Raw genomic sequence first — 24795 nt, forward strand, 5'->3', positions numbered from 1 at the left:
TCACCAATGATTGCTATATTGCATGTTATCTTCAAATTAGTTGTTTAGGTCACCAGACATAAAAGTGCAAAATTTGTTTTAAAAAACAAAAGAATAACAATAGAAGTTATAAGAAATTGAAAAGAAAAAACAGTAAGAATAAAAAGAAAAAAATTTAAGCATTAACTACTTCTTTCAAAAGACCAGCAGAAATTGGCAGTACAATCATCCAAATTAGCCTTTGTATCTTTGTTCCTGAGTATTTTTTTTGTTAATAAACAACTTGGGATTTTGTCCAAATGGCCAAATAATTTTTTTCCAAATTCTGTTTGCTGTTTGATCAAAGCTTATATTTTGTTTTGCTTTTTAGCACCATGAACTATTAAATTTTATATATGGCTGTGAGCACTCTTTCTTTCCCAGAAGAATTCTATTCTTCCCATTATTCTTTTTGTCTTACAGTTTCTCTAGAATGTGATCATTGTCCTACAGGGGAAACGGGTCTTTCTTAATTTCACAGAGGTAGGGTTACTTCATCTGTTGTCAGAATGAAGTATTGAAAAACGTGGCTGAAAGACAGGGTTGGTGAGGCACACCTGTGAGCCCAGCACTTAAGGCACGAGGCAGGAAGATCACCGCAGGAAGATCACCGGAGCACAAGACCAGCAGGTGCTACACAGTGCGTTCAAGGCCATCCTGAACTACATAGTGAAACTGTGTCAAAAAACAAAGCAAACAGCAACAAAAGAAGGCTGGGTTTCTACCAAGACATGCCTCTTCACCTTCCTTTCCCCATTTATTCTCTGATCACTTCTTCTCCTGGCCTGTATGTTTCTCCATTTAGACTCTACTTCCGGAAGTTACCTTCTTCAGTGTCCTAAAAAAGGCATTTGGTGTGTAGTGCAAGTTCCTCAGGCCCAGACTATCCCAGCTCCAGCCAATGTTCTGTAGCCACCTTACATTCAAGGATGAAGCAGAACTAGGGAAGCTCCCTCTTCCTTTCCACTGGCATCCACACACAGGCACGCGAGACTTGCATGTTGGACAGGGGTCCCGCCACTTCAGATCAATGCCTGTGGTAACCTGTGTTCTGGAAGTGCCTTTACCGTCCTCGTGCTTCATCCACGCGGTCGCGGATCCTACCCTGGTCTTGCTGCTGTCTGCTGTTTTGTCCCACCCATTTATATTTTGGGGTTTTATAGGGATAACTTGTTTGCCCATTTTTTGTAACTTTTTTGCTAACCTTATGTTTCTTACATTTTCTCCTTTTGGGTTTTTTCTTCTTTCTTGTGTATTCTTCTTGGTTTTCTGTAGGCTTTCCCTTTTTCTGTTGGGGATGAGTTTTGGGTTTTGTTATCCTAATCGGCTAATTGCTTTGGGGAAAATTCAGGGAGTTTCAACAACTGCTGCCACTTTTCCCTGTTTTCTCAGCGAGCAGTTTCCCCTTTTCCCTTAAACTCTTGTTACTCTCCATTGTTTTCTTGGTGGTATTTACTCTTTAACTGTCTACTGACTCTCCCTCCTTTCCATTGCCATGTATTTAATTTAAAAGCAAGTTGCTTTATTTCCCACTGTAACCCCCAGCATGGAGCACAGAGCAATGATGGTGAGGAACCTTCTAGAGATTTCAGTAGTAGGGACCGCACGCGGTGGCTCGAGGGCCACAGGTTTGCTCCCATGCACAGAGGCTTCTACAATAAGAATGCGGTAATACTCATGAATATATAAACAAGCAGATAAACAAGCAGATGGGCAGCGCCAGTGCTGCTGTTCAGAATCAAGCTTTCTTTCCTTCACTTTCTAATATCCTTGCATAAAATTTTCCATTCAGAAAAGATTATCTTAAAATCTGTTACCTTGATTATTTTTAAGCATTTTAATACATGAAATCTTTGTTTAGAATGTTTAAAAACTTAAATTAAAAAAAATCTAATTCTTGGGGCTGGAGAGATGGCTCAGTGGTCTAAAGCACCTACTTGGAACAAGCTTGGCAAGGCATCAGGGACCGCGGTTCAATCCTCCAGCACCACATGCCAGCCAGCCCCGCCCCCTGGTGGGCTGAGCTGGCCACACACACACACACACCCCTCTCTCTCTCTCTCTCTCTCTCTCTCTCTCTCTCTCAAATAAATTAAAAAAAAATTAAATAAAAAAATCTAATTCTTGGGGTTGGGGAGATGGTCAATGGAATAAGCACATCCCTGGTAAGCGCAAGGGTCTGAGTTCAATCCCTAGTTCTGCAAAAACAAACAAACAAACAAACCCCCCAAAAACCCTAATTCTTATATTTTATTAAAAATTAGGCAATGACTTATACTTTCTAATTTTCAGTATTTTACACCTTATAAAAATGTACCAAAAAGATAGAAAACAGATTCTAACTAACCTTATGTTTCTCACGTTTTCTCCTCTTGGATTTTTTCTTCTCTCTCTCTTTCTTGTGTTTTTTTCTTGATTTTCTGTAGGCTTTCTCATTTTTATGCTTTTCATCCTCTTTTATTTGCTGTTCTTGTGTTTCTTCAAATGCTGCATCATCTATTTCACCATCTTCTAATTCACCATCTTCTCTATAGAAGACAATGAAAGTTTTTAATTTTCAAATGGTAGTTCTAAAACAAGTCTGATAGAAACAATTAAACAGAAAAAAAGACAGGCATCCCTAATTTAAGTTGTAAGTCTATGAAGGCCCCAATAATACATATTTTACATTTGAAAAATCTTTTAAAAATTAAAGAATTGCCACGCGTGGTGGCATACACCTGTAATACCAAGATTCAGGAAGCTGAGGCAGGAGGACTGCCACTAGTTTGAGGCCAGGCTGGGCTATAAAGTGAGTTTAAAACCAGCCTGAACTGTGTATTAAACCTTGTCTCAAAAAGAAAAAAAAAAAAAAAAGGAAAGAACCAGCACTGATGATGTGATTTAGCGGTAGAGCATTTGCCGCCTAGCAGGTACAAGGCCCTGGGCTTGACACCAAATACTGGGGGGAGAGCAAGGCAGATGGGGGCAGACAATTCTCAGCAGGGAAAGTCTGCGTACCTCTAATGTAGATGAGTATCTCTGACTCTTCCAAGTTGAATGAATAAATGAACATATATACCACTATCCCAAAGTATTGCAGCCACCATCCACTTTTTAGGAAAAAAAATCTAAATTAAATTTGTGGAAATACTAATAACAGGAAAGAATTTTTAACTTAGTGGCCCAAAGGCAGCTATAAATTGCTTTAAAATAAAAGTGATCAGCCAGGCGTGGTGGCACATAGCTGTAATCCCAGGATTTGGGAGGCTCAGGTAGGAGAATCACTGGGAGTTCAAGGCCATCCTGAGATACACGTGAGTTCAAGCCCAGCCTGAACTACACAGCAAGACACTGTATCAATAAATACAAATATAAATACATATTTACCAGCAAAGTACACTTTAATAAGTAAATATTAATATGTAGAAAACAAAACCAACCCAGATAATTATAAATTTCTTAACTTGAACCTGTAAAAAACATTTATAGTAAATTATACATAGTAAATTATACATCTCATTACTTCCCAAATAATAGTATCTCTGCTATTATAGAAGCTGAACCTTAGAAACTGACTTTATTTTTTTAAATGTTTTATTTATTTATTTTGGTACAGGGTCTTGCTACGCAGCTCACACTCGTAGTGATCCTCCTGTCTCAGCCTCCCCAGTGCTGGGATTACAGGCATGCGCCATACCCAGTTTCAGTGGCTGGCTCCGCGCCCCCAGGGTTCTGGGGCCAGCATGGCATGTGGTACTGGAGATTGAACCCGGGTCCTTGCACTTGCCAGGCAGATGCTTAGACTTCCAAGCTATCTCCCCAATGACATTTTTATATTTATAGAATCCAAAAATGTTCCTAAGTGATATTTTTAAATGCAAATAATCAACTGATACACATAGGAAGGTGAACATATAAAACAATTTAGACATGCATCTATAACACTACAATTTGAAAAATACAAACTACAACAAATAACACACGGTCGTGCAGAAAGACAAGTGTCTTTGTGTAACTCTCAGCAAATGAAAAACATCCAAGCCATGGTGTGTGCATTTCTTTCATAATGTAGAATTACTAGGAATGTGTAATTTCTAAAATGCAAAATTGGCCATGTCACTCTTCTGCTTAAAACTTCAATAATGATATGCTTAAAATTTGCTTCACAATAATCCACTGGTGCCAGGCATGGTGGCACACACTAGTAATCTCAGTGCTTGGGAAGCTGGGGCAGAAGCACAGCACGCTCAAGGACAGTCTGAAATACACAGTGCGACCGTCTTAAAAAGCAAACAAAATCTGCCCCGCCTCTGGGGTGCGCTGAGACAGTAACTGAAGCTGGGCATGGTGGCACACGCCTGTAATCCCAGTGCTTGGGAAACTAAAAACAGGAGGATCACTATGAGTCTGACCTGTATAGTGAGATCCTGTAGACACTGTACTAAATAGAAAAAAAAAAAAAAATCTACCAGGAACAGAGGAAGTGGCCTCAAGGTTGATTATGAGTTGGTAATCACTGAAACTATGGAATGTGCATAAGAGGATTTATTCTACTAGCTTTAATATTTTTAAAATTTTGGATAATACAAAGATAATCTTCAATGATTCCCTTCTGGCCTTAGGATATCATATCTCCTTGATATTGCCAAAAAGCCTTTTATAATTAAGTCCTTGTTTACGTTGCTATTTTCAGCTTCTTACTCGGCTATTTCAATTTGAGTTTCTCAGATCACTAAACCTTAAAACATTTTCTAAAATCCACTACCCTGCACCACAATAACACCTCTAAGCCCGGCACCTAGGTAACTGCAATGCAGTACTTTCTCCAGGATGCCTCTCCTCATCACCCAAGGATAGGAGAGGCTCCCTTCTAAGTACTTCCCTAACAACTCTTACCTTTCCTTTATCTCTGCACTATACACACTGTATTCAAATATATTGTTTACTGGTTGGTGAAAACAGGCTACAAGGTTGTTCACATCACACACAGTGCATCTAGCAACAGCATACACAGCTATGCGTCTCCAGTACTTAGCTTAGTGCCCTCCTGTTTACTGAATGACTGAATGGACGGTATCCATAACTCCTGCGTTATAGAACAGGTACACAATTCACCTTACACTGCGTGGAGATCACTGTCATTTTCCTCCAGTTTACATTAAAATCAAAAATTATACATCACTTAGATGGACTGGAAAATTTCTTAGGAGATAGGCCTGGCATTCTAGCTACTTATATAAAAATATTTTGAACTTTTATATAACTATAAAACTGAAAAAAAAACTATAAAACTTTATGGCCCAAGAAAAATCAGTGAATATATTCACCAAAGGACAAGTATTCTTAGCAATTTTAGTTAGCGGTATAAACTGTAAACCCATGTAATCTCATCAACATGTAAAGAGACACATAAATTGTTTTATATAACAGAATACTGTAAAGAAAAATTAACTGCTTATATATAAAATGAGTGAATCTTACAGATACAATGATGAGTGAAAATGCTAGATGCAAGATACTATAATGTGATTTTATTTATGTGCACTTTAAGAACAGAAAAACACCTATAATGCCAGCAGCCAGAACAGTGTTTGTCGTGTGGGAGTGTACAGCTGCACAAAACAACAGTGCTAAGAAACTTTAGGGATGTTTAGACATTCTGTATATTAGTCTGTGTTGTAATTGTTGTATACACATAAATATGTGTATTTTTGTTAAAAATTCATTAAGTAATGCGTACATTTGACAATTACTTTTTTTTTATTATTAGAGAAGGGTCTACATGGTGTTCAGAGTCTCACTACTAGATCGGACTCATAGTGAGCTGCCTGTTTACAGCCTCCAAAGAGCTGGGATTACAGATTTGCACCACCATGCCCAGTCTCAATTGCCATCTCTGAGGCGGGGCTGGCACAGAGGGATCGAACCCCGACCCTTGCACCTGCCTGCAGGTACTTTAATCTGCTGAGCTACTTGGCCAGCCCACATACTTTAAAAAAAAAAAAAAAATTAGTCATTTAACAAGGAAAAAAATAAAAGAGCACTGAAACAGTTTCAAAACAGGTTAGTAGGACAGTTACAGTAATTAATACATTGCCTATTGTTGTCTTCATAGTAGTTATTCAGAGGACAAGATGCAGACATGATATGTCTAAATAATGTTAGTACAAACCTTTCTTTTCATTGAACAATTACATAGTTTTGTCTGTATTTATACCATAAAAAATTAAATACAAACTTATTTTAATATCTTGGATCAGTAGTTCATATTTAGAATTTTAACTACAGCTATTTAAAAACAAAATACTCAAGCTGAAAAGTGTACATATGAGTTTATTTCCTACTTTATAAAATTGTTTAAGTGTGAAGTATGGGGTATTTATATTTGTAATTAGACATAAAACACTAAGTTTTTAATTTTTTCTTTCTCTTCCCTCAGCCTACTTATCATTTCAGCATTTATACAAGAGCAGATATAAACATGTAAAATACTGATTTTTTTTTTTACAAAAATGGAAAAGAAAGAAGAAAAAAAAGAACAGTGGTTCACATTCCAATGAAATGTTTCCAAATGCGTAGGGCCACTGTAGGCCCACGTGAAAAGCTTATTGGCATAATGGAACGAGAAGGAGGCTTAACAGGATGACAGTTGGACTCTAACTCCAGCTCTGACATGAAAATAAAATAAAGTTTTCTTGACTGAGTAACTTAACTAGTTTTTTTAACTAGTAACGTATCAGATGCCAAGCCAGTTCTGTGATCTTGAGAAACGCAAGAAAACAAGAAGAGATTTAGCATTCTCTAGATTTTCAATTAGTGCAACATTATTTTAATGAATGTTCTGTTTACTTAATCTAATATTTTTATTATAATAAAAAGCTCCTAAGTCAATTTTATATAAACTATTAATTATAAAAATTACAGTGATTATGTTCATATTCTTGTACCAAAAACTAGCAAGCACTGTAACTGATAAGTTAATGTCTAAAATTATTTTGAAGAGTTTATTTCAGGCTGAGGAGATAGCTCAGCGATCTAAGTGCCTGCCTGGCAAGCGCAAGGACTCAGGTTCAATCCCAGGTACTGCATGGGGAGCAGAACCCCAGCGCCAGGTGCAGGCCCCGAAACCAGGGGCGGTGGCACACACCTGTAATCCCAGCTCTGGGGAGGCTGAAACAGGAGAATCACTATGAGTCCAAGCTGCATAGCAAGACCCTGTACCAAATAAATAATTTTTTTAAAAAAAGAATTTGTCTCTTAGATAAATTCAGAGAGATAGAAAGTAGATTGAGTTGCCTTATAGATTAAAAGAAAGGAAAGTGATTATCAAGGGGTTTCCCTGTGGAATGAGGAATATTTTCTTAAAATTAGATTACAATGACAGCACAACCCTGATTTTACTAAAACCAATGAATTATATATTTTAAAAGTTAATTCTAATTGTTTTTTTTTAAAAATATTTTCCTCTACATTTAAATATCTAGATTGGAGACAAGCAGAGAAAATAAAAAATACATTATGGTATAAATTAAAGACTACAAAATTGGTCAGTGCCCTCCCTGTCTTCATTGTGTTCTTGTTCTAAAATTAATTATTCACTAAATCCTTATAAACTGATACGGCTCAATAATGACGCTAATTTCTCCATTCTGGCACTGTTGCCTACTATACTGAGCCCATCAGTCTACCTCCACAGGTAGCTGTGTCTTTGGGATTGCTTAAAGGCTCCTGTTACAAATACAGACCAGAAACTGAGCCTTCTGGAAGAGACCAAAAGCTTCAATAAAGACTCTGCAAGCACTCTGATGGGTGACTGCTGCAGGACACTACAGGTGACTACAAACGTCCCAGAATAAGCTGAGACAGTCACCACAGAAAGTCGACATTGCTTAGAATATGCCACGTGACTGTGGCAGGATGTTTTCGCAGTCTAGTAGCAGACAATAAGACTGCTTTTCTGAAAAGCAAGAGAACATGGTGCTTTCCTAGATGCCCACTCCGAACCCTTTCCTATATGATGCTTTTGCTGATTTGGGCTGTCATTTCTCCCTTACCATAGGTGATCCCAGTGCCTCGGAGCTCTGCCCAGGCAGGGTTCTACCACAGACTGGACAGACCTACACCTTAGCAGAATGCCCTGTGACCCTCCAGAATACAGGATAAAGACCACTCTCAGGTCATACTGGGCCATGAAAAGACCGAGCTTTTGTGACATCCTGCTTACCGCAGAACTACGCCTTATACACTTCCATGCTGGATAACTTATCATATTTCAGCTACTCTTTACAGTTGCAAGAACAACTTCTCTCTAGAGGTGACCAGAGTAAATTTTGATGAATACCATTAGCCTTCAAAGTATTATTGTCCTTGTCCTTTATCCAATACCTTCTTAGACCCTCTGGCATGTATTTTGTTTACAACTAACCCCTTCCATTTTTTTCTTTATTTTTGAGACAGATCTTACTATGCGGTGCAGGCTGCCTTGAACTCACTTTATAGCACATAGGAGCCTCAAATTCACAATAATCTTCCTGCCTCAGCCTCCCAAGTGCTGGGATTACAGGTGTGCACCACATGCCTGGCAGCTAACCTCTTCCTGACTTTGAAGTAATTTTTACTTGGTTTGTATTAATCCTTAAGCCAATCTCAGAATCTGTCAAAGTCTCAAACCAAATGTGGCTTTTTGCTTCAAGAATGGTACTGAGCACACATGTATGAGCAATATTATAAATTTTAGGCTGGCCAAATAGCTCAGTGGATTAAAGCACCTGCAACAATGAGAAGAAGGATTTGTACTAATAGTGTTTGGACAGGATATCCTGTCTGCATCTTGTACTATGGATAACCACTAAGAAGATAACGTATCTTCTTAGATACAATGTATTAATTGTACAATGTACAATGTATTAATTATTGAAACTGTCCTATTAATCAGTTTTGAAACTGTCTCATTGCTATATGTTTCTCAATAAAACAAAATTTTAAAAAAGCACTTGAAAGCAGGCACAGGGGCCGAGAGTTCAATCCCTAGGCCTACTGTGCCAGCCCCGCCCCCTGGGCACCCTGATGGCAGTGGAGACTGGGCGTGGTGGCACATGCCTGTAATCCCAGCACTTGGGAGGCTGTAAACAGGAGAATCACTACAAGTCCAATCTGGTAGTGAGACCCTGAGTACCCTGTAGACCCTTCCTAAAATACAGAAAAAAAAGTATTATAAATTTTAACTAGTCTAATATTGTCAACTGTCCTACGACAATTTTTGTAAATTTCATTCAATTCTCAGAGAAAAGGTAAAAATTTATTTTATTACAAGTAATACCTCTTTCATTCTGGAAACTATGTGTGAATCAATCTGGGTATGGTGGCATATACCTATAATCCCAGCTACTCAAGAAGCTGAAGCAGGAGGCTGCAAGTTCAAGGCCTGGGGGACAATTTAGCAAGTCCCTGTCTCAAAATAAAATTTTTTTAAAAGGGATGGGGATGTAGCTTAGTTGCAGAGTACTAATCCAGCAGGCACAAGGCTCTGCCTTCAATTCTAGAGCACAGTGGGGATCTGGGGGACCTGTATAATTATTATGCAGTAACTATGTAACAATATATTCCTCAGATATTTCATCATTGGTTGTTTTTTTTTTTTTTTTTTTTTTTTTTTTTGGTGTGGTTTTTTTTTTTTTTTCTTTTTTTTTTTTTTTTTTTTTTTTTTTTTTTTTTTTTTTTTTTGGTGGAACCGGGGATTGAACTCAGGCCCTTGTGCTTGCCAGGGAAGCGCTTATTCCACTGAGCCATCTCCCCGGCCCCAGATATTTCATCAAGTCTTTCCAGAGAACATGCTGCCTGATTCTTCTTCTTCTTCTTTTTTCAGTACCGGGGATTGAACTCATGACCTTGTACTTGCCAGGCAAGCACTTATTCTACTGAGCCATCTCCCCAAACCCAGCCATCTCCCTGACCCCATGCTGCCTTTCTGGGAGTGTTTGAAGACACCCATTTCCTTGAGTGGGGAAAAGTTATCAAAACTTTCTTAGTAACATTGACTAAAAAGGTAAATAAAACCATAATGCCTAGTAATAAAACAAATTAATCTAAAATCATTCATCTAGGTGGTTATAGGTGAAAGTGGAACCAAGATTTCTGGCTGGCAAGACAAGAAAAAATACATATATAAAGTACTGTTTGTGGAGTAATGTCACAGGAAAATCTGACCATGTATAGTCATGTTGGGAAAAAAGACAGCTTAGTTATCAAAAGCAGACTCAGAAATACTTAATATCTGAAGTACTGATCAAAGTGAGGGAATCCTCCTTTTGTGTCTTCTGGTGTCTCCCTAATAACAGTCACATTTCTACTTGTCTCAGTTTTCTAATACCCGTCTCCAAAATCACGTATGCTCCCGCATGGCTGTTATTTCCCTGATGATACAAAAATTCATTTTGCAACAACAAAAAAGGTATTGTTGTCTAATCAAGGTAAACGCAAGAACGTTAGCCAGAACTGCTACGACAGTGATATCATATGTAACTTGTTCTGTATCTGCAGAACTAAGGGAGGATCAAAAGCAGGCCCTCATTAAAATAAAACCAAATTCCCAGCATATGGGTCCCAAAGGCTGACTTTCAGTCCCTGAGTTAAATGCTGAGTTAAGTTCCACCTCATTCCTATTTAAGGCAACCCTGTGCTTTTATGACATAAGCTAAAAAATGAATAAAATAAAATTTCTAGCCCATAAGTGAACCCATCAAACTTTAATACTGAGACTCCTTCCCAGTAGGTAATAAAATTTACTTTTCTTGGTACATACATCTTCAATATGGAGAGACATGCTGAATTTGCTTCTTACCCAGCAAGCAAATTTAGTCTTTCCCTCCTGCCCTGAAAAGTTCTGCTCACATCTGTACGATACCAGAAAGGTGTTATGGAGGCTCTTACTGAACTATCCAATATGTACATAAATCACAACTGAAATTCTGAAGATTAAAACGAGACTAAGACTGAGATTAATTTACACACAGATATGCCAGACACCACTAATTTTTAGATGTGAGCTGCAAACTTGTCTCTGAGCTTGGGAATAATATCAGAGAGAAATCTCTCCTCTGTGTCCACTAATATCTGGTATAATGGATGTATTGATTCTCAAGAGTATCCAGGAAATCAGTACAATTTATCACTTCCAGCATATTCTAATTTAGCCACCTCTGTACATATGAGACTTTTGGGGGACACTGCATACTTAAACCATAATGCCCAGCAAGCAAATTAACTTAGCCCCCCCCCCAAAAAAAAAAAAAGAAAGAAAAGAAAAACAGCTATGGTCTGTGTGGGAGTGTACGCCTGTTATCCCAGCACTCAGGAGGCTGAGGTGGGGGACTGCCGCCATTCAAGGCCAGCCTGAATTACAAAGCAAGACCCAAAGGGCTTTAAAGGTAAATGGATACAACCAGAGGCCATACTCTTAAGTGAAATAAAGCAGACTCACATGTGTAAACATCGTATTGTCTCCCTAGTGTAAGAAGCTAAAAGAGTACATTAAGATCCAAAAGGTACAACAGACACTGTGACAAGGGAAGAAACTGCTCAGAAGGGAAGAATAACTGTGACGATGGAGGAAGGGAAAAACAAAGAAGCGGGGATATGTATATATATACGATAGCTAACTGTACTACTAATTTCTGTACTACTCATTTCTATTAGATTGAAAGGAACAGTGATTACATAGTTAGACCAATTTTACATACCTGTATCTTGTAATCTGAGCAGCTACTCTTGAAGATAATGACATGCAATATAATAACCAGTTAATTTCCTATCATCTTGTTTTGAAATAAAGACAAAAAACAAATAAAAAGCTATGGTGACATTTGTATTATCCCAGAAAGATACTTGTACAGACTCTTAATGAATTATAAAATACATAAAATAAATCATAGTTGAAATTCTGAGGATTAAAACGAGGGTAAAGACTGATAGTAGTTTGTGCAGGGATAAGCCTCTGATTAAATTTTAGGTATGTGCTGCAAAGACAATGCTTTGAAGACAAAAACAGCAGATGTTACACAGAAGCACTTTTTTTCCCCAAAGAATAATGTCAGTGAGCAATCTCTCCTTTGAGTCCTCGTAACTATGACCTAACACAGTGGCAGCACCTGATGCAATGGACGCTGTCCTCACCAGCCATCCCTAAAAACAAGTTTGTAAGCATAGCCCAGTTTGAGACAAAGGCAGGCTGCCAAAATTCAACTGATAAAAAGAAATTATATAAGAAAAAATTGTATAGTCAGATGTTCTGACTTAACTTGGCAATGAAACCCATAATATCTAGAAAAATTCTTTAAAAATGTTTGGAAGAATTCCAACTCTCTAGTTTAAAAAATCATTCATTGAGTTAGCACTCACTTATTCACCATCTTCTCAGAATCTTTTGGCATGAAGTTTTCCATCTAGTGTTAGGAAAGACAACAATCAAAGAATCACGCAATTTTTTTTTTCTTTTTGGAGACAAGGTCTTGCCATGTAGGCCGGGTTGGCCTCAAACTCACAGCAATCCTTCCGCCTCAGCCTCCCAAGTGCTGGATTACAGGAGTACGGCACCACACCAGACTTTTTTTTTTTTAAACCACACAAACAGGGCCTGGGGAGATACAGCTTGGTAGTCTAGGTGCCTGCCTGGCAAGCGCAAGGGCTGGCGATCAATCCCCGGTACCGCATGCTGTACTGGCCCTGGAACCCTGGGTGCGTTGCCCCGCCAGCAAAACCAGGCATGATAGTGCACACCTGTAATCCCAGTGCTGGGGAGGCTGAGACAGGAGAATCACTTCAAGTCCAAACTGCGTAGCAAGACCCCGTACAAAAGATTTTTTAAAAACCACAAACACAAGTTAAATCATAAATATGAATTACTTCATTTTTTCTGGAATGATTTTAGTTCTTAAGAGTTTGCCCAGAAATGCAGCCTCCAAGCCAGACCAGCTAAACTGTTAATATAGGATTTAGAATTATAAAATGCTATAATTTTCTTTTTATTGGATGAGTTTTGTTTTGTTTATGGTATCAGGAATGGAAGCCAATGCCTTTGCACTGAACTGCATTCCCACCTCCTTTCTCTTTCTTTTTTCTTGAGAGCTTCTCCCTAAGTGAATAGACTTCCTAGAACAGGCCTGAATTTTCAATCTTCTGCTTTCAGCCTCTCAGACTGTTTGGATTATAAGTGTGTGCCACCACACCCAGCAGAATTTTGTTTTAAGTGCTCAAAGAATACTGTTTCAGGGCCTACCGGATAGCTCAGCAGATTAAAGCCCCTGCTTAAGTAGGCAGAGGGACTGGTTTGATCCCTGTGCTCAGAGCCGGCCCCGCCCCCATATAGACTGGGTGCAGTGGCACTGGCCTGTAATCCCAGCACTTGGGAGGCTAAAAACAGGAGGATGGATCACTACAAGTCCAATCCTGTAGTGAGACCCAGCAGCCCCTGTACTAAATATTTTTAAAAAATACCATTTTTGCTGCGTATGATGGCACACACGTGCAACCCCAGAGTTGGGGAGGCTGAAACAGATCACAGCTAGTTGGAGGACAGTCTTTGTTAGATAATTGAGTTCAAGGCCAATGTGAACTACATAGCAAGACTCTCAGAAGAAAAACAAAATATATTAGTCCAAACCTTTCATTGTACAGATTTTTTTCCATGTGTTTGGTACAGGGTCTCACTCGGCAGCACAAACTGGTGGTGATCCTCCTTTCAGCCTCCCCTGTGCTGGGATTACAGGCGTGCACCACGCCTCATCTCACTGGCCTGCACAGTGTGCCCAGGGGTTGGGCCAGCGAGGTATGTGGCACTGGGAATCGAACCCCTTGTACAGATTTTTAAGAGCTAAAAATACTTAGCAAATTAACTTAGCCCTATTTTACTTCACAGGCCCAGACAATCTGTTAAAGTGTGTGCAGTTTAACAGACAGCTTTATTTGGTAAAAGCTTCCACATTAAAGTGGAAGAAATGAAAACTGCTATATTATTACTAAGGCTGAGGTTCAATTAAAACAAAAAAGCGGTAGGCACCAATATTCAGAAGTGACAACCAAATATAGTGAGGAAGGTGGATGTCAGAATAGCAATTTCCATCTAAAGTTAGAGGACCCAAACCAAAACCAAACAACAATCTTTTATTTAATGAGGACACAGCATTCTGGCAAAGTCGAGTCACATGAGCCTCACAATTAAAATATGAGCATTAATGGGATGGGGAGATGGCTCAGTAGAATAAGTGCTTGCTTGGCAAGTGCAAGAGCCTGAGTTCAATCCCCAGTCCTACCAAAAAGAAAAATTTAAAATATGAGCATTAAACAAGAACAACAGATTTCTTTGAAAATATTATATAACATATAAACATGTGGCATGCTAAAGCTGATTACTTAAAAAGACATCATAGGATAGATGATTAAACAGCTTTAGAACCAAAGATGTTAGTCACATGCTACCTATATAAACTTGGGCAAATCATCCCATCCCTCTAGTATCCAGTTTTCTTCTCTACAGAATGAGATTAACCAATCATCTTTAGGTAATCACCTAGCACTGTGCCTAAAGTTGCCCCTTCAAGTTGCCTTTCTATAAGATTTACCTGAAATATGCGTATTTGAATAGAATGTACATACTAGATTTCAGGTACTGCACAGAGAAGAATTAGAAGAGGTTATATAAATCCAACCAGCAGGGAGTCTTTATTTTTAATTTTATTGAAAACAATGTAAAACAGATTTTCATAACAAAATAATAGAATAACAATAGTTAATACATTGCATATTGTCATCTTGAAAGTAGTTACTCAGTGCACAAGATAGGGGCATAGAAAATTTGACATTCAATATTAATATAAACTTGTCTTTCCAATGAACTAAGAGACACCAATAGTGTAACTACCTTTCATTTTTCTCCCTTTTCTCCTTCCTTTCTTTTCCCTTCTCCCTGCCTAGTTCCTTTTTCCTTCTAAACAATTACTTCCCATTTCACAAAACCTATTGCACATCCTAGATCTTACTTATCTTTCAATTTTTCACATTAGGAAGCCAATACGATGTTTACACATGTGAGTTTGATTGACTTCAATTATGAGTATGGTCTCTAGTTGCATCCATTTACCTGTAAGAGTTTATCTTTCTTTACAGCTGAATAGCACTCCACTGTATAAAAATTGTTTCTATCCATTCCTTGGTTATGGGCATCTGGGTTGCTTCCAAGACTTAGCTATTACAAACTGCTCAAGCAGCAGAGGTTCTAAGGAGAAAATTCCCTTATTTTTCTTCAGAAAATAACAAAAACTATGTGAAACAGGTAAGAGCAGAAAAGAAGCTGAGTTAAACCAAGTTCAGAGTCTGTTCTCACAGGTATTTCTACTTTATCCTGTAGTTATGCAACTTTAGCAGCAGTTTGTGTAAAAGTTTCCAATATTCCTAAAGTTGCTCCAAAGCAACAATAAAAGATGAATTATTCATAAGGTTTACAGTGACTATGGAATTTATGATGGTCCACATAACTAAAAAAGGATAAATTATTGTTTAGCAAAATAGGAAAGCAAGACATTTTATTTACAAAGAGGTTTTTTGGGGGTTTTCTCCAAAACAATTCAAATAAAATTGGTTCTGATAACAAAATATCTGTTAAGGTCTAACTCCCTGACTCTAACTTCATTTTCCAAAAAGGTGAAAGTAGTGGTGCTATATTAATGTAGGCAATTAAGTTATCTTTTTATACTTCATTTACTCTCCTGGATAGGTCTGATTCATTTTTTCTTTTGTTCTTTGGGGTGTGTGTGTGTGTGTGTGTGTGTGTGTGTTTAGATCTGATTCATTCTTTTTTTTTAAATTCATTTTCATTTATTCCCTTGATTTAGGCATTCTAGTACAGACTAAAGAAGTCAGAAATTCTCCAGCATCACATTGCAGCATACAATATGCCCTTACAATATGAATGTCAGAAAATAACCTAGGTGTATTTTATCAAAACTAAAGTCAAAATGTTCAGTCCTATCACATTTTCATATGGCAGTTCTCTAGAAATTCTTGCTGGATGAATCTGCAACAAACCAGAATAAAACTGTCACCTACTAATATGCCAAAAAGGCCCTTGGTTTGTAAGGGGGAATAAGCATCTGGGTTTGAATTAGTCATAATTATGCGGTACTGGCACTATAGGATTTTGAGGCATGGAAGGTTTACTTTTTTTTAACAGAGATGTTCCAAGTTAAGACTTCTGCTTAAGTATTCAGCTAAAGAGTGTTTCCTAAATTCTGCACTGAGTTACAAGTTATTTCAGGTGTCCTTGAAGGTCACATGATTAAGAATCATCTGATCATTTGGTTAGTGCAATAGCTACTCAGAGTACTTATGAAAAAGTCATGTCATTTACATTTACCACTAATATCTAAATAATCATTTTGCAAATTAAGAAGGTATAATTTTTTGAGAGGGTACAATGGCCTTTATGGATGGCGTGCAATGGCAGAGAGCTAGGGCTCCCAAGGCCTGTCCCCTCTAGGGGGCCTGGGACGGAAGCTGTGAGGGGAGATTCTCAGTGTTGGGGCTGAGTGGGGCAGTGACTCCTACAGCTGGCCTCTCCGTCCCTCTGGTCTCACTGGGCTGTGGTGGGGGGAGGAAGGTACAATTTGGAATGAAAATCTGTATGCTTTTTATGTTGAAATTATATCAATTAGATGAAGTAAATAAATGTAAAAGGCAACTATCACAGTGATTATGAAGCATGTATAAAAACGTTGTTTTTAAATAATCAAATAACACCATCAAATTGAAAAATAGCTTATAAATTGACTTTTATTATATCCTCTTTTAGCTGACAAGCTATAAAATTTTTAGTGAAGAATTAAAAGCAGATTTTTTTTGCTGCTGATTTCTGAGACAGGGTCTCTTTATGTAGTCCAGGCTAACCTCACCTTCATGCCTGCCTCAGCCTCTCAAGTGCTGGGATTACTGGCAAGCACCCCCATATTGGGCCTAAAATAATAGAGATTATATATAATTTTAAGTTGTTCAATTATTTGTTATACTAGTCTTAACAGTATTTTAAAAAATCACTTCTAAAGACTTATCTTTATCTTATGTCACGAGTCTTTCAAGAACTCTTCACATCCTTTGAAGATAAATCAAGAGAGATGTTAAGTTTTTTTCTCAATATTGATGATTGGACCCAGGGCCACACAGTGAGCTACAATCTCTCCTTAACCTTTTAAAATTTTAAAATTTGGAGACAGGACCATATTAAGCTGCCCAGACTGGTCCTAAATGTGCAATCCTCCTGCTTCAGCCTTCTAAGTACAGTGGCTGGGATTACAGGCATGTGCCACCACACCTGGCTCAGAATATTAACTCTGATACTTCAAAATTCTGTAAGAAAAACTCCAAAGGTTTGTATCAGTTTTTCACATATATTATGTGCATATACATACACATACACACACACAAATATGTTACAGGAAAAAAGTTCTTCCCACTAGTATCCATTACCTCAACTGAAAGAAACCCATTATAGCTATAAAGCAATCACAGGAACAATCTAAACAACAGGCAGCTCTGAGAAATTACTATTGGATTATAATGTCCTACTTTATAAAACAAATGTTATAAATAATTCAACCTCACACACAAGCACTCCTGACCTAACATTCTGTAAACGGCTAGTAATCAAGAAAAAGAACAAGGCCAGCCAAATAGTTCAGCAGATTAAAGTTCTTGCAAGCAGGCGCAGGGGCCAGGAGTTCAATCCCTGGGCCTGCCATGCCAGCCCCACCCCTGGGGTGCACAGAGATGCCAATTGAGACTGAGTGGAGTGGCGTACCCCTGTAATTCCAGCACTTGGGAGGCTATAAACAGGCGGGCCACTACAAGTCCGATCTAGTAGTGAGACCCTCAAAACCCTGTAGACCCTTCCCTAAAGTACAAAAAAAAAGGACAAAAACAGCTGTTCTTCTTTATACATTTTCAATGAGTTTCCTTAATAAGCTGAAATTTACACAAGTACAAGAATTTGTCAAAAAAAAAAAAAAAAAAAAATTTGTCTTCAATAGCTAAAAGCTTACAGCTCTTGGGGCCTGGAAGATAGCTCAGTGTAATAAGCGCATCCCTGGCAAGCCCTTAACTTACAGCTCTAAACTAGCAAGGTTTGATTTAATATTTCCTTAAAATATAATGTTAAGACAATTAATATTCTTTTGGTTTTGGTACCTGGAATCGAACTCAGAAAAAAAAAAAAAATAGAGTAGGACTTGGGCTAGTGAGATGGCTCAGTAGAATAAGTGCTTCCCTGGCAAGCGCAAGGACCTGAGTTCAATCCCCGGTTCTGAAATTTAAAAAAAAAAAACTGGAATCAAACTCAGGACCTTTGTGCTTGCCAGGCAAGTACTGTGCTATATCCCAGCCCCATAGTTAATATTCTTTATAGTTAATATTCTTTATAAATTCAATTTTTAATATTTTAAGATTTAAGGGTATTATGTTAGAATTTAGACAAAGGTGTCATATATGACAAATTTACAATGAACTAGGACAGAAATACTTGTGGTTCTGTAATATGCCAAATCAACAACAAATTCTCTGTAGATTTCCAATGTCCTGATCTGGTATCTGATACTGTGGCAAGGTAATAAGAGCTTCACAGTGCTTCCATTGTGAAACTAATGGAAAGGGGAATAGAGCTGACAGTTATAGCTAGCTTGTGGTGTTCACATAACTACAAGTTATTTACCCTCTGTTACCTTAACTATGAAATTAAGATATTAATACTTTCTCTATTGTACCAAATGAAGTAAGGTGTGCAAATATAAACTGATACACTATAATATGGAGCAGCATGATGGTTCCAAAGCTAGGTCCTTTATTTTGTGCCAACTTTACAGATTGTGATTTATTTTTTTATGTAGTTTTATGTTACATTTATTATTTTTTTGGTAGAACCGGGGATTGAACTCAGGCCCTTGCACTTGCCAGGGAAGTACTTACTCCACTGAGCCGTCTCCCCGGCCCCTTTATGTTACATTTCTAACAATAACTTGGGACTTGCTTTGGTCCCAAGAGTGTGGGTGTAATTTATGAAAGTTCAAGTACTAAGTTACTTGAAATATTAAAAACACATTTAAAAAGTCAAACAAAAGAAAACAGTTACCACTTTTAAAAGAGAAAATTTACTCTTTGCCAGAGTAATAATAATCTGCCAAACTTGTTTTTGTTGAAGTCATTTAATGACTTACATCTCTGGCTGGTTCGTGGCATCAGTAGTAAAGATACTCCCAGAAATCAAACACCCCATAAAAGATACAAGAAATAAGAATGTCCTCAAAAAAATCAACCATAAAACCAAAAGAAAATGAACTGTAACAGAGATTACAAACTTATGCACAGAGGACCTAGTAAAAGATAACTAAATTCAAGGTAATTCAGGGCCAGGGAGCTAGCTCAGTAAAATAAGCTCTTGGCAGCATGCACGGGATCCTGAATTCAATCCCTGGTACCGCAAAATAAATAAATACATTTAAGATAATAACACACAATGATCAGTATTTACCAGAAAGAAGGGTGTTCAACAATAGAAGTAATGAAAAAGTGCAGTGCCTTACAGGCACACCCATGAGAAAAGACACCCTGTGAGGCAGGTATTTTTGATTACTTTCCTATCACCGGAACAAAATACCTGACATTCACAATTTAAAAAAGGAGAGTTTTACTTGGCTCCCAGTTTCCAACAGGCTCAGTCCATGGTTGGCATGGTAGAAAAACGTGGCAGCGCAAAGTTGCTCAAGCCCTGGTATCCAAGAACCCAAGACAGGGATAATACACCCTTCCTCTTCACGCTCCCAACGCACCTTCAGTGGGGCCCCTCCCCTAACAGTACAACCCCTGGTGAATACTGACACTAAGTCACCACCAGAAGCCCCGCCTTTGAATACACAGGACTTTACAGGGACGCTTCAGAAGCAAACTACAACACAGACAGATGCAAATAACCTCTTGACTGCTGCATCTGAGGTGAGAACCTGACTTCACTAAAGCCTGATAGCATTTATAATGCAATCACTGTTCTAAGTCCATGGTCTTGGTCATCACACAACTCTTGATAATTTTAAGTTTTCCATGGGGATTTTACTCTCTGATACAAGCACCCAGTCCTCCTTTTATGTGAAGAAACTGGCATTCTCATCTACATACACTCTCTTGTGGTGGGAATATATATCCTTAAAATAAAAATGTGGGCTCTAGAACTAAGATTACTTGAGTTCCTGTTGATTTACTTTGTGAACTTGAGAAATTGGTCAGTCTATTGATATCTGTTTCTTCAGTCTATTTCTTCATTTGTAAACAGATGAATAATAAGACCTTTCCCTAGGGCTGTTATGAAGAACAATTCACATGGTACAACTGCAACAGTACCTGACATACAAGCGACAAATAAACGTTGACTGCTGTTACTAGTTTGGAGCATGAATTAACATTTCTGAGTCTGAACAAAGCTTTGAGATTGGTCAGTTTCTGAATCAGAAAAACAGGACACTGTGTTATACAAAAGGAAATACTGACACACAAAAGAATATGTTAGAAGCCCAGAAATAAGGTTTGGCCTGGTGAATTGTCACCCACTATGTGAGGGCTTTTTAGGAGCCAGTCTCTCCAGGTGAAAACCTGATTTGTATATCACACAGGGTAACAAACCCAAATGACTGCAGTGATGAGACAGGTCACCTACCTGAGTGAAACACACCACGGTGGGTGAGTTTGTAAAGACGTATAAGAAATAACACTAGCAGAGAAGAGAATATGAGTCAAACTTCAAAGTCATTCGAACACCAATATTTTAGAACATCTATTAAAAAGCCTCCTTGAGGCCGGGGAGATGGCTCAGTGGAATAAGTGCTTCCCTGGCAAGCTCAAGGGCCTGAGTTCAATCCCCAGTTCCGCAAAAAAAAAAAAAAAAAAAGCCTCCTTCTCCTCCTCCTACTGAACTCCCCTTCTGTAGTCAGTTTCCCCCAACTCCTATAGCTGATGCTTTTGCTGCTTAAAAAAACTGACAGGATTTCCATGTACTACCATGGCTGAGTCTGGCCTCAGATTTACCTAAACTTTTCCCGACTTCCCTTAATACTGTTGTAATACACTCACCACACACTAACACTTTAATCATCTCTGAACACCCCATGCCATTTCATTGCTGTTTTTTTATATTTGGATCTCTGCTTCTACTTGGGCTTTTTTTTTAAAATGTATTTGGTACAAGGTCTCACTACACAGATTGGACTCAGAGCGATCCTCCTGTTTTCAGCGTCCCCAGGGCTGGGATTACAGGTGCACACCACCATGCCTGGACCCGGGCATCGGTTCAGTGCACCAGAGGACAGGGCTGGAGCAGCATGCAGTACCAGGGATCAAACCCTGGTTCCTGTGCTTGCCTAAGCAGGTGCTTAGTCCACTGAGCTATCTCACTGGCCCTTGGGCAAATTTTTATTTCATCCTCCAGGCCTAGCTTTTCTAAGGCTTAATGTCCTCACATACACTTCTGCTAAACTACTACACTCACAGCACTTATACTACGACACCTATCTACTAATCTATTTCGTTGTCTATATTATAAAGTTTTTAAAAAGTAGTGTTGGAAACCAAGTTCACAATGGACACTATATTTAGGTTTGTTTCCCAGCATTTAACACTGTCCTCAGCAGAGAGGAAACAATGTAAGCCTGTTGAATAAAAACTTAATGAAAAATTTTAAAGAATGAAATAATTTCTCAGGAGAATCACAAGTCTGAGCTGCCTAGCAAGGCCTTGTACCAAATACATAAATAATAATAATAATAATTTGTTTCAGAGATTAGGAAAATGTTTTTCTATGAATCACAGTGCTTTCAAACGTCAAAGCTGAGGGTCAAGGAGATGGCTCAGTGGAATAAGCGCTTCCCTGGCAAGCACAAGGGTCTAAATTCAATCCCCTGGTTCCGCCAGGAAAAAAAAAAAAAAAGAAAATCAAAGCTGAACCCGTTATATAATGCAAAGATTTTTAATTTTGCTAAAGAAAAACTCACTTTGATAATTTCAACAATAGTTAAAACAGTTAATTCAGGAATCAAAAGATAAGTTAGTAGCTGGTCAGAAAAGGCAATTAATAAATTCCACTGTTATTAATTTGCAAAACAATTACTGTGTAGAATCTAAAGTGTACTCTACTCTTGAGAAAAGGGATCTGCAGTTTTTAAATAAAAATGGACTTTTATTTATTCATTTACTTGCGCCCAGTTTCAGTGGTCCCTACGGTGCTTCCAGGGTTCCACGGCCGGTGGTATGTGCTACCAGGGATAGAACCCAGGTCCATGCGCTTGCCAGGCGGGCGCTTAGACTGCCAAGCTAATTCCCCAGCCCAATGTTTTAATACAGAGTCTATAAGGTCTCACTAGAGACCAGTAGTGATCCTCCTGTTTTCACCTTCCCAAGTCCTGCTTTAGCCAGTGTGCTGTTAACACATGCTGTTAACACATGCTGTATCCCGGCACAGTAGGGCACTGAGGCTGGAGGGTCACAAATTCCAGGTCAGCCTGGGCAAATCGGCAACGATTGTTTTCAGATGTTTTTAATATTTAAAAAATGTTAATTATTTATCTGGTACAGGGTCTCACTACGCAGCTCAGACTCATGGTGACCCTATCTCAGCCTCCCCAGCACTGGAGTTACAGGCCCAGTTTCGGTGGTCCCTATGGTGCTTCCAGGGTTCCACGGCCGGCCGGTGGCATGTGCTACCAGGGATAGAACCGAGGTCCATGCGCTTGCCAGGCGGGCACTTAGACTGCCAAGCTAATTCCTCAGCCCAATGTTTTAAATTTTTTAAGTGTATTTAATACAGAGTCTATAAGGTCTCACTAGAGACCGGTAGTGATCCTCCTGTTTTCACCTTCCCAAGTGCTGGGATTACCGTGCTCTCAGTCGCTGTACAGCACGCTAGGGATGACGTCCTTGTGCCTGCAGGCCCTTTAGTCCGCTCAGCTATCTGGCCCACCCTCAAAAATTTTTTTAGAAAGAGGTGAGAATGTAGTTCAATGAGCAGGCTCTGGGTTCAGTCTTGGGCACCACAAAATACTCTTTTTGCCTCAAAATAACATTGCCACTTCATTAGCTAAATTAAAACTAATTAAATATTTTCTTGGTCACTTAACATCAAAAATAGAGAAAGTGACACTCGTACTTAATCTTTACTTTAAATGGCCAAGCTGTTATATATATCTTACAAAAATTCTTTAAGGTGTTCATTTAAATTCATTCCTAAGTCAGTACTTTAAAATTTCAAATTCTTCGAGTTTGGCCTCACAGCTCAGTTCCTTAGTGTTCTGATCCCTACACTTGGTGATAATTTCATTATGCAGAATACATAATTTTACACATTAATATTATTTTACCCAGGGCCTGCCAGATAGCTCAGGAGACTAAGCGCCTCCTTAGGCAACCACAGGGACCAGGGTTCAATCCCCAGCACCACACACTGCACTTGCTCCGCCCCAGGGTGCTAAGCAGACCACCTGAGTCCAGGTGTGGTGGTGCATGCCTATAATCCCAGCGCTGGGGAGGCTGAAAACAAGGATCACTATAAGTCTGAGCTGCATAGTGAGACCCTGTACCAGATATTACTTTACCCATTAACAGATAAAACAATTCCTTTTTCCATATTTAAAAAAAGAAAAATTAGGCTGCATTAGCAAAAGCCCCATCATTGCCTTGTCCACAAATACTTAGACAGTTTCTTAACGTATAATTAACGCATTCCAAAGTTTTTCTTTTTATTAATAACTTTAAAAAAGTAACAGAGGGAGAAGGGGTAAGTAGCCTAACAGCAGCATGCTTGCCTAGCCCTTAGGAAACCCTGGCTTTCATCTCTAGCACCTAGAGGTGGGAAAAAAAAATGCTAGAAAATCCGGTTCTGAGAGGTAGTTCAACGGTAAGGCCCTTACCTAGCACGTATGAGGCCCTGAGTTCCATTCTCAGTCTGCACTTTTTTTAAAGTAAAAGAAAAAACGTATCAAACGCAAGCTTACACACCTGCATTTTTGAGAGTGCATTTTCCTTTTTAAATTTTGCTACACGTTCACGTGGGTTACTTTTTGGGAATCTATTTTTATTATTACCTATAGACGTTGTTTCACTTTTTTATCCGTCTCAAGACTGCTAGATATTTAAGCATTTCAAATTTTAGTACTTCATGATCTTTGCTTCTCAGTTTAAAAGTGTCTGTCATGCTTTTATCCAAAGCAGTCCACATTACTCCAAAAGCAAAACTTCAGCAACTCTTACATAATTTAGTTTGAATACAATGTATACTTCTGTTCACAAACGCCTAATTACGAAGATCTAAATTTCCAATCAGCTTTCTAAATTAAGAATCAGATGCACGGGATTTTGTTCCAGTAATTTTAATGAATGAACCCCCTCCCTTTTTAAATAATTAGCTCGTGTAAACTTCAGGTCTGCCTAAAGCTAAAGAATAATTTGTACACCACCACCCCTAATTGTTCAGTGGGATCAAGACTGTGCCTCTTCACAAAAGTAAAACAGAAAAGGAAAAAAAAAAAAAAAAAAAAATCAGAAAACTCGGCCCAGCGTTCCAGGGATCTCGAGCATCTTGGACACCGGGCTGGCCGCACCCTCCACGGAGTTCCTCCTCCAGGAGAGAACTGCCACGCTAAGGGGTGCCAAGGCTCAGGTCTTCGGTGTCCGTGCACGCAACTTGGAACTGGCCAGTGCCAGGCGCGGGGGGCCCGGCCCGGC

General features: G+C 38.7%; 1 protein-coding gene across 2 annotated transcripts in view; it reads right to left on the minus strand.

Moving 5' to 3' along the window:
- Positions 1-24795, minus strand: part of Zc3h6 (zinc finger CCCH-type containing 6) — a 59401-nt gene that overhangs the window by 33817 nt on the left and 789 nt on the right. For both annotated transcript variants that reach the window (XM_023717414.1, XM_023717413.1), the window contains exon 2: positions 2366-2546. In XM_023717414.1, coding sequence (XP_023573182.1) covers positions 2366-2546 — 181 coding nt within the window. The remainder of the gene's footprint in view (positions 1-2365; positions 2547-24795) is intronic.

The sequence above is a fragment of the Octodon degus genome, unplaced genomic scaffold (assembly GCF_000260255.1).
Source record: "Octodon degus isolate 3935 unplaced genomic scaffold, OctDeg1.0 scaffold00052, whole genome shotgun sequence".
Taxonomy (NCBI): Eukaryota; Metazoa; Chordata; class Mammalia; order Rodentia; family Octodontidae; genus Octodon; species Octodon degus.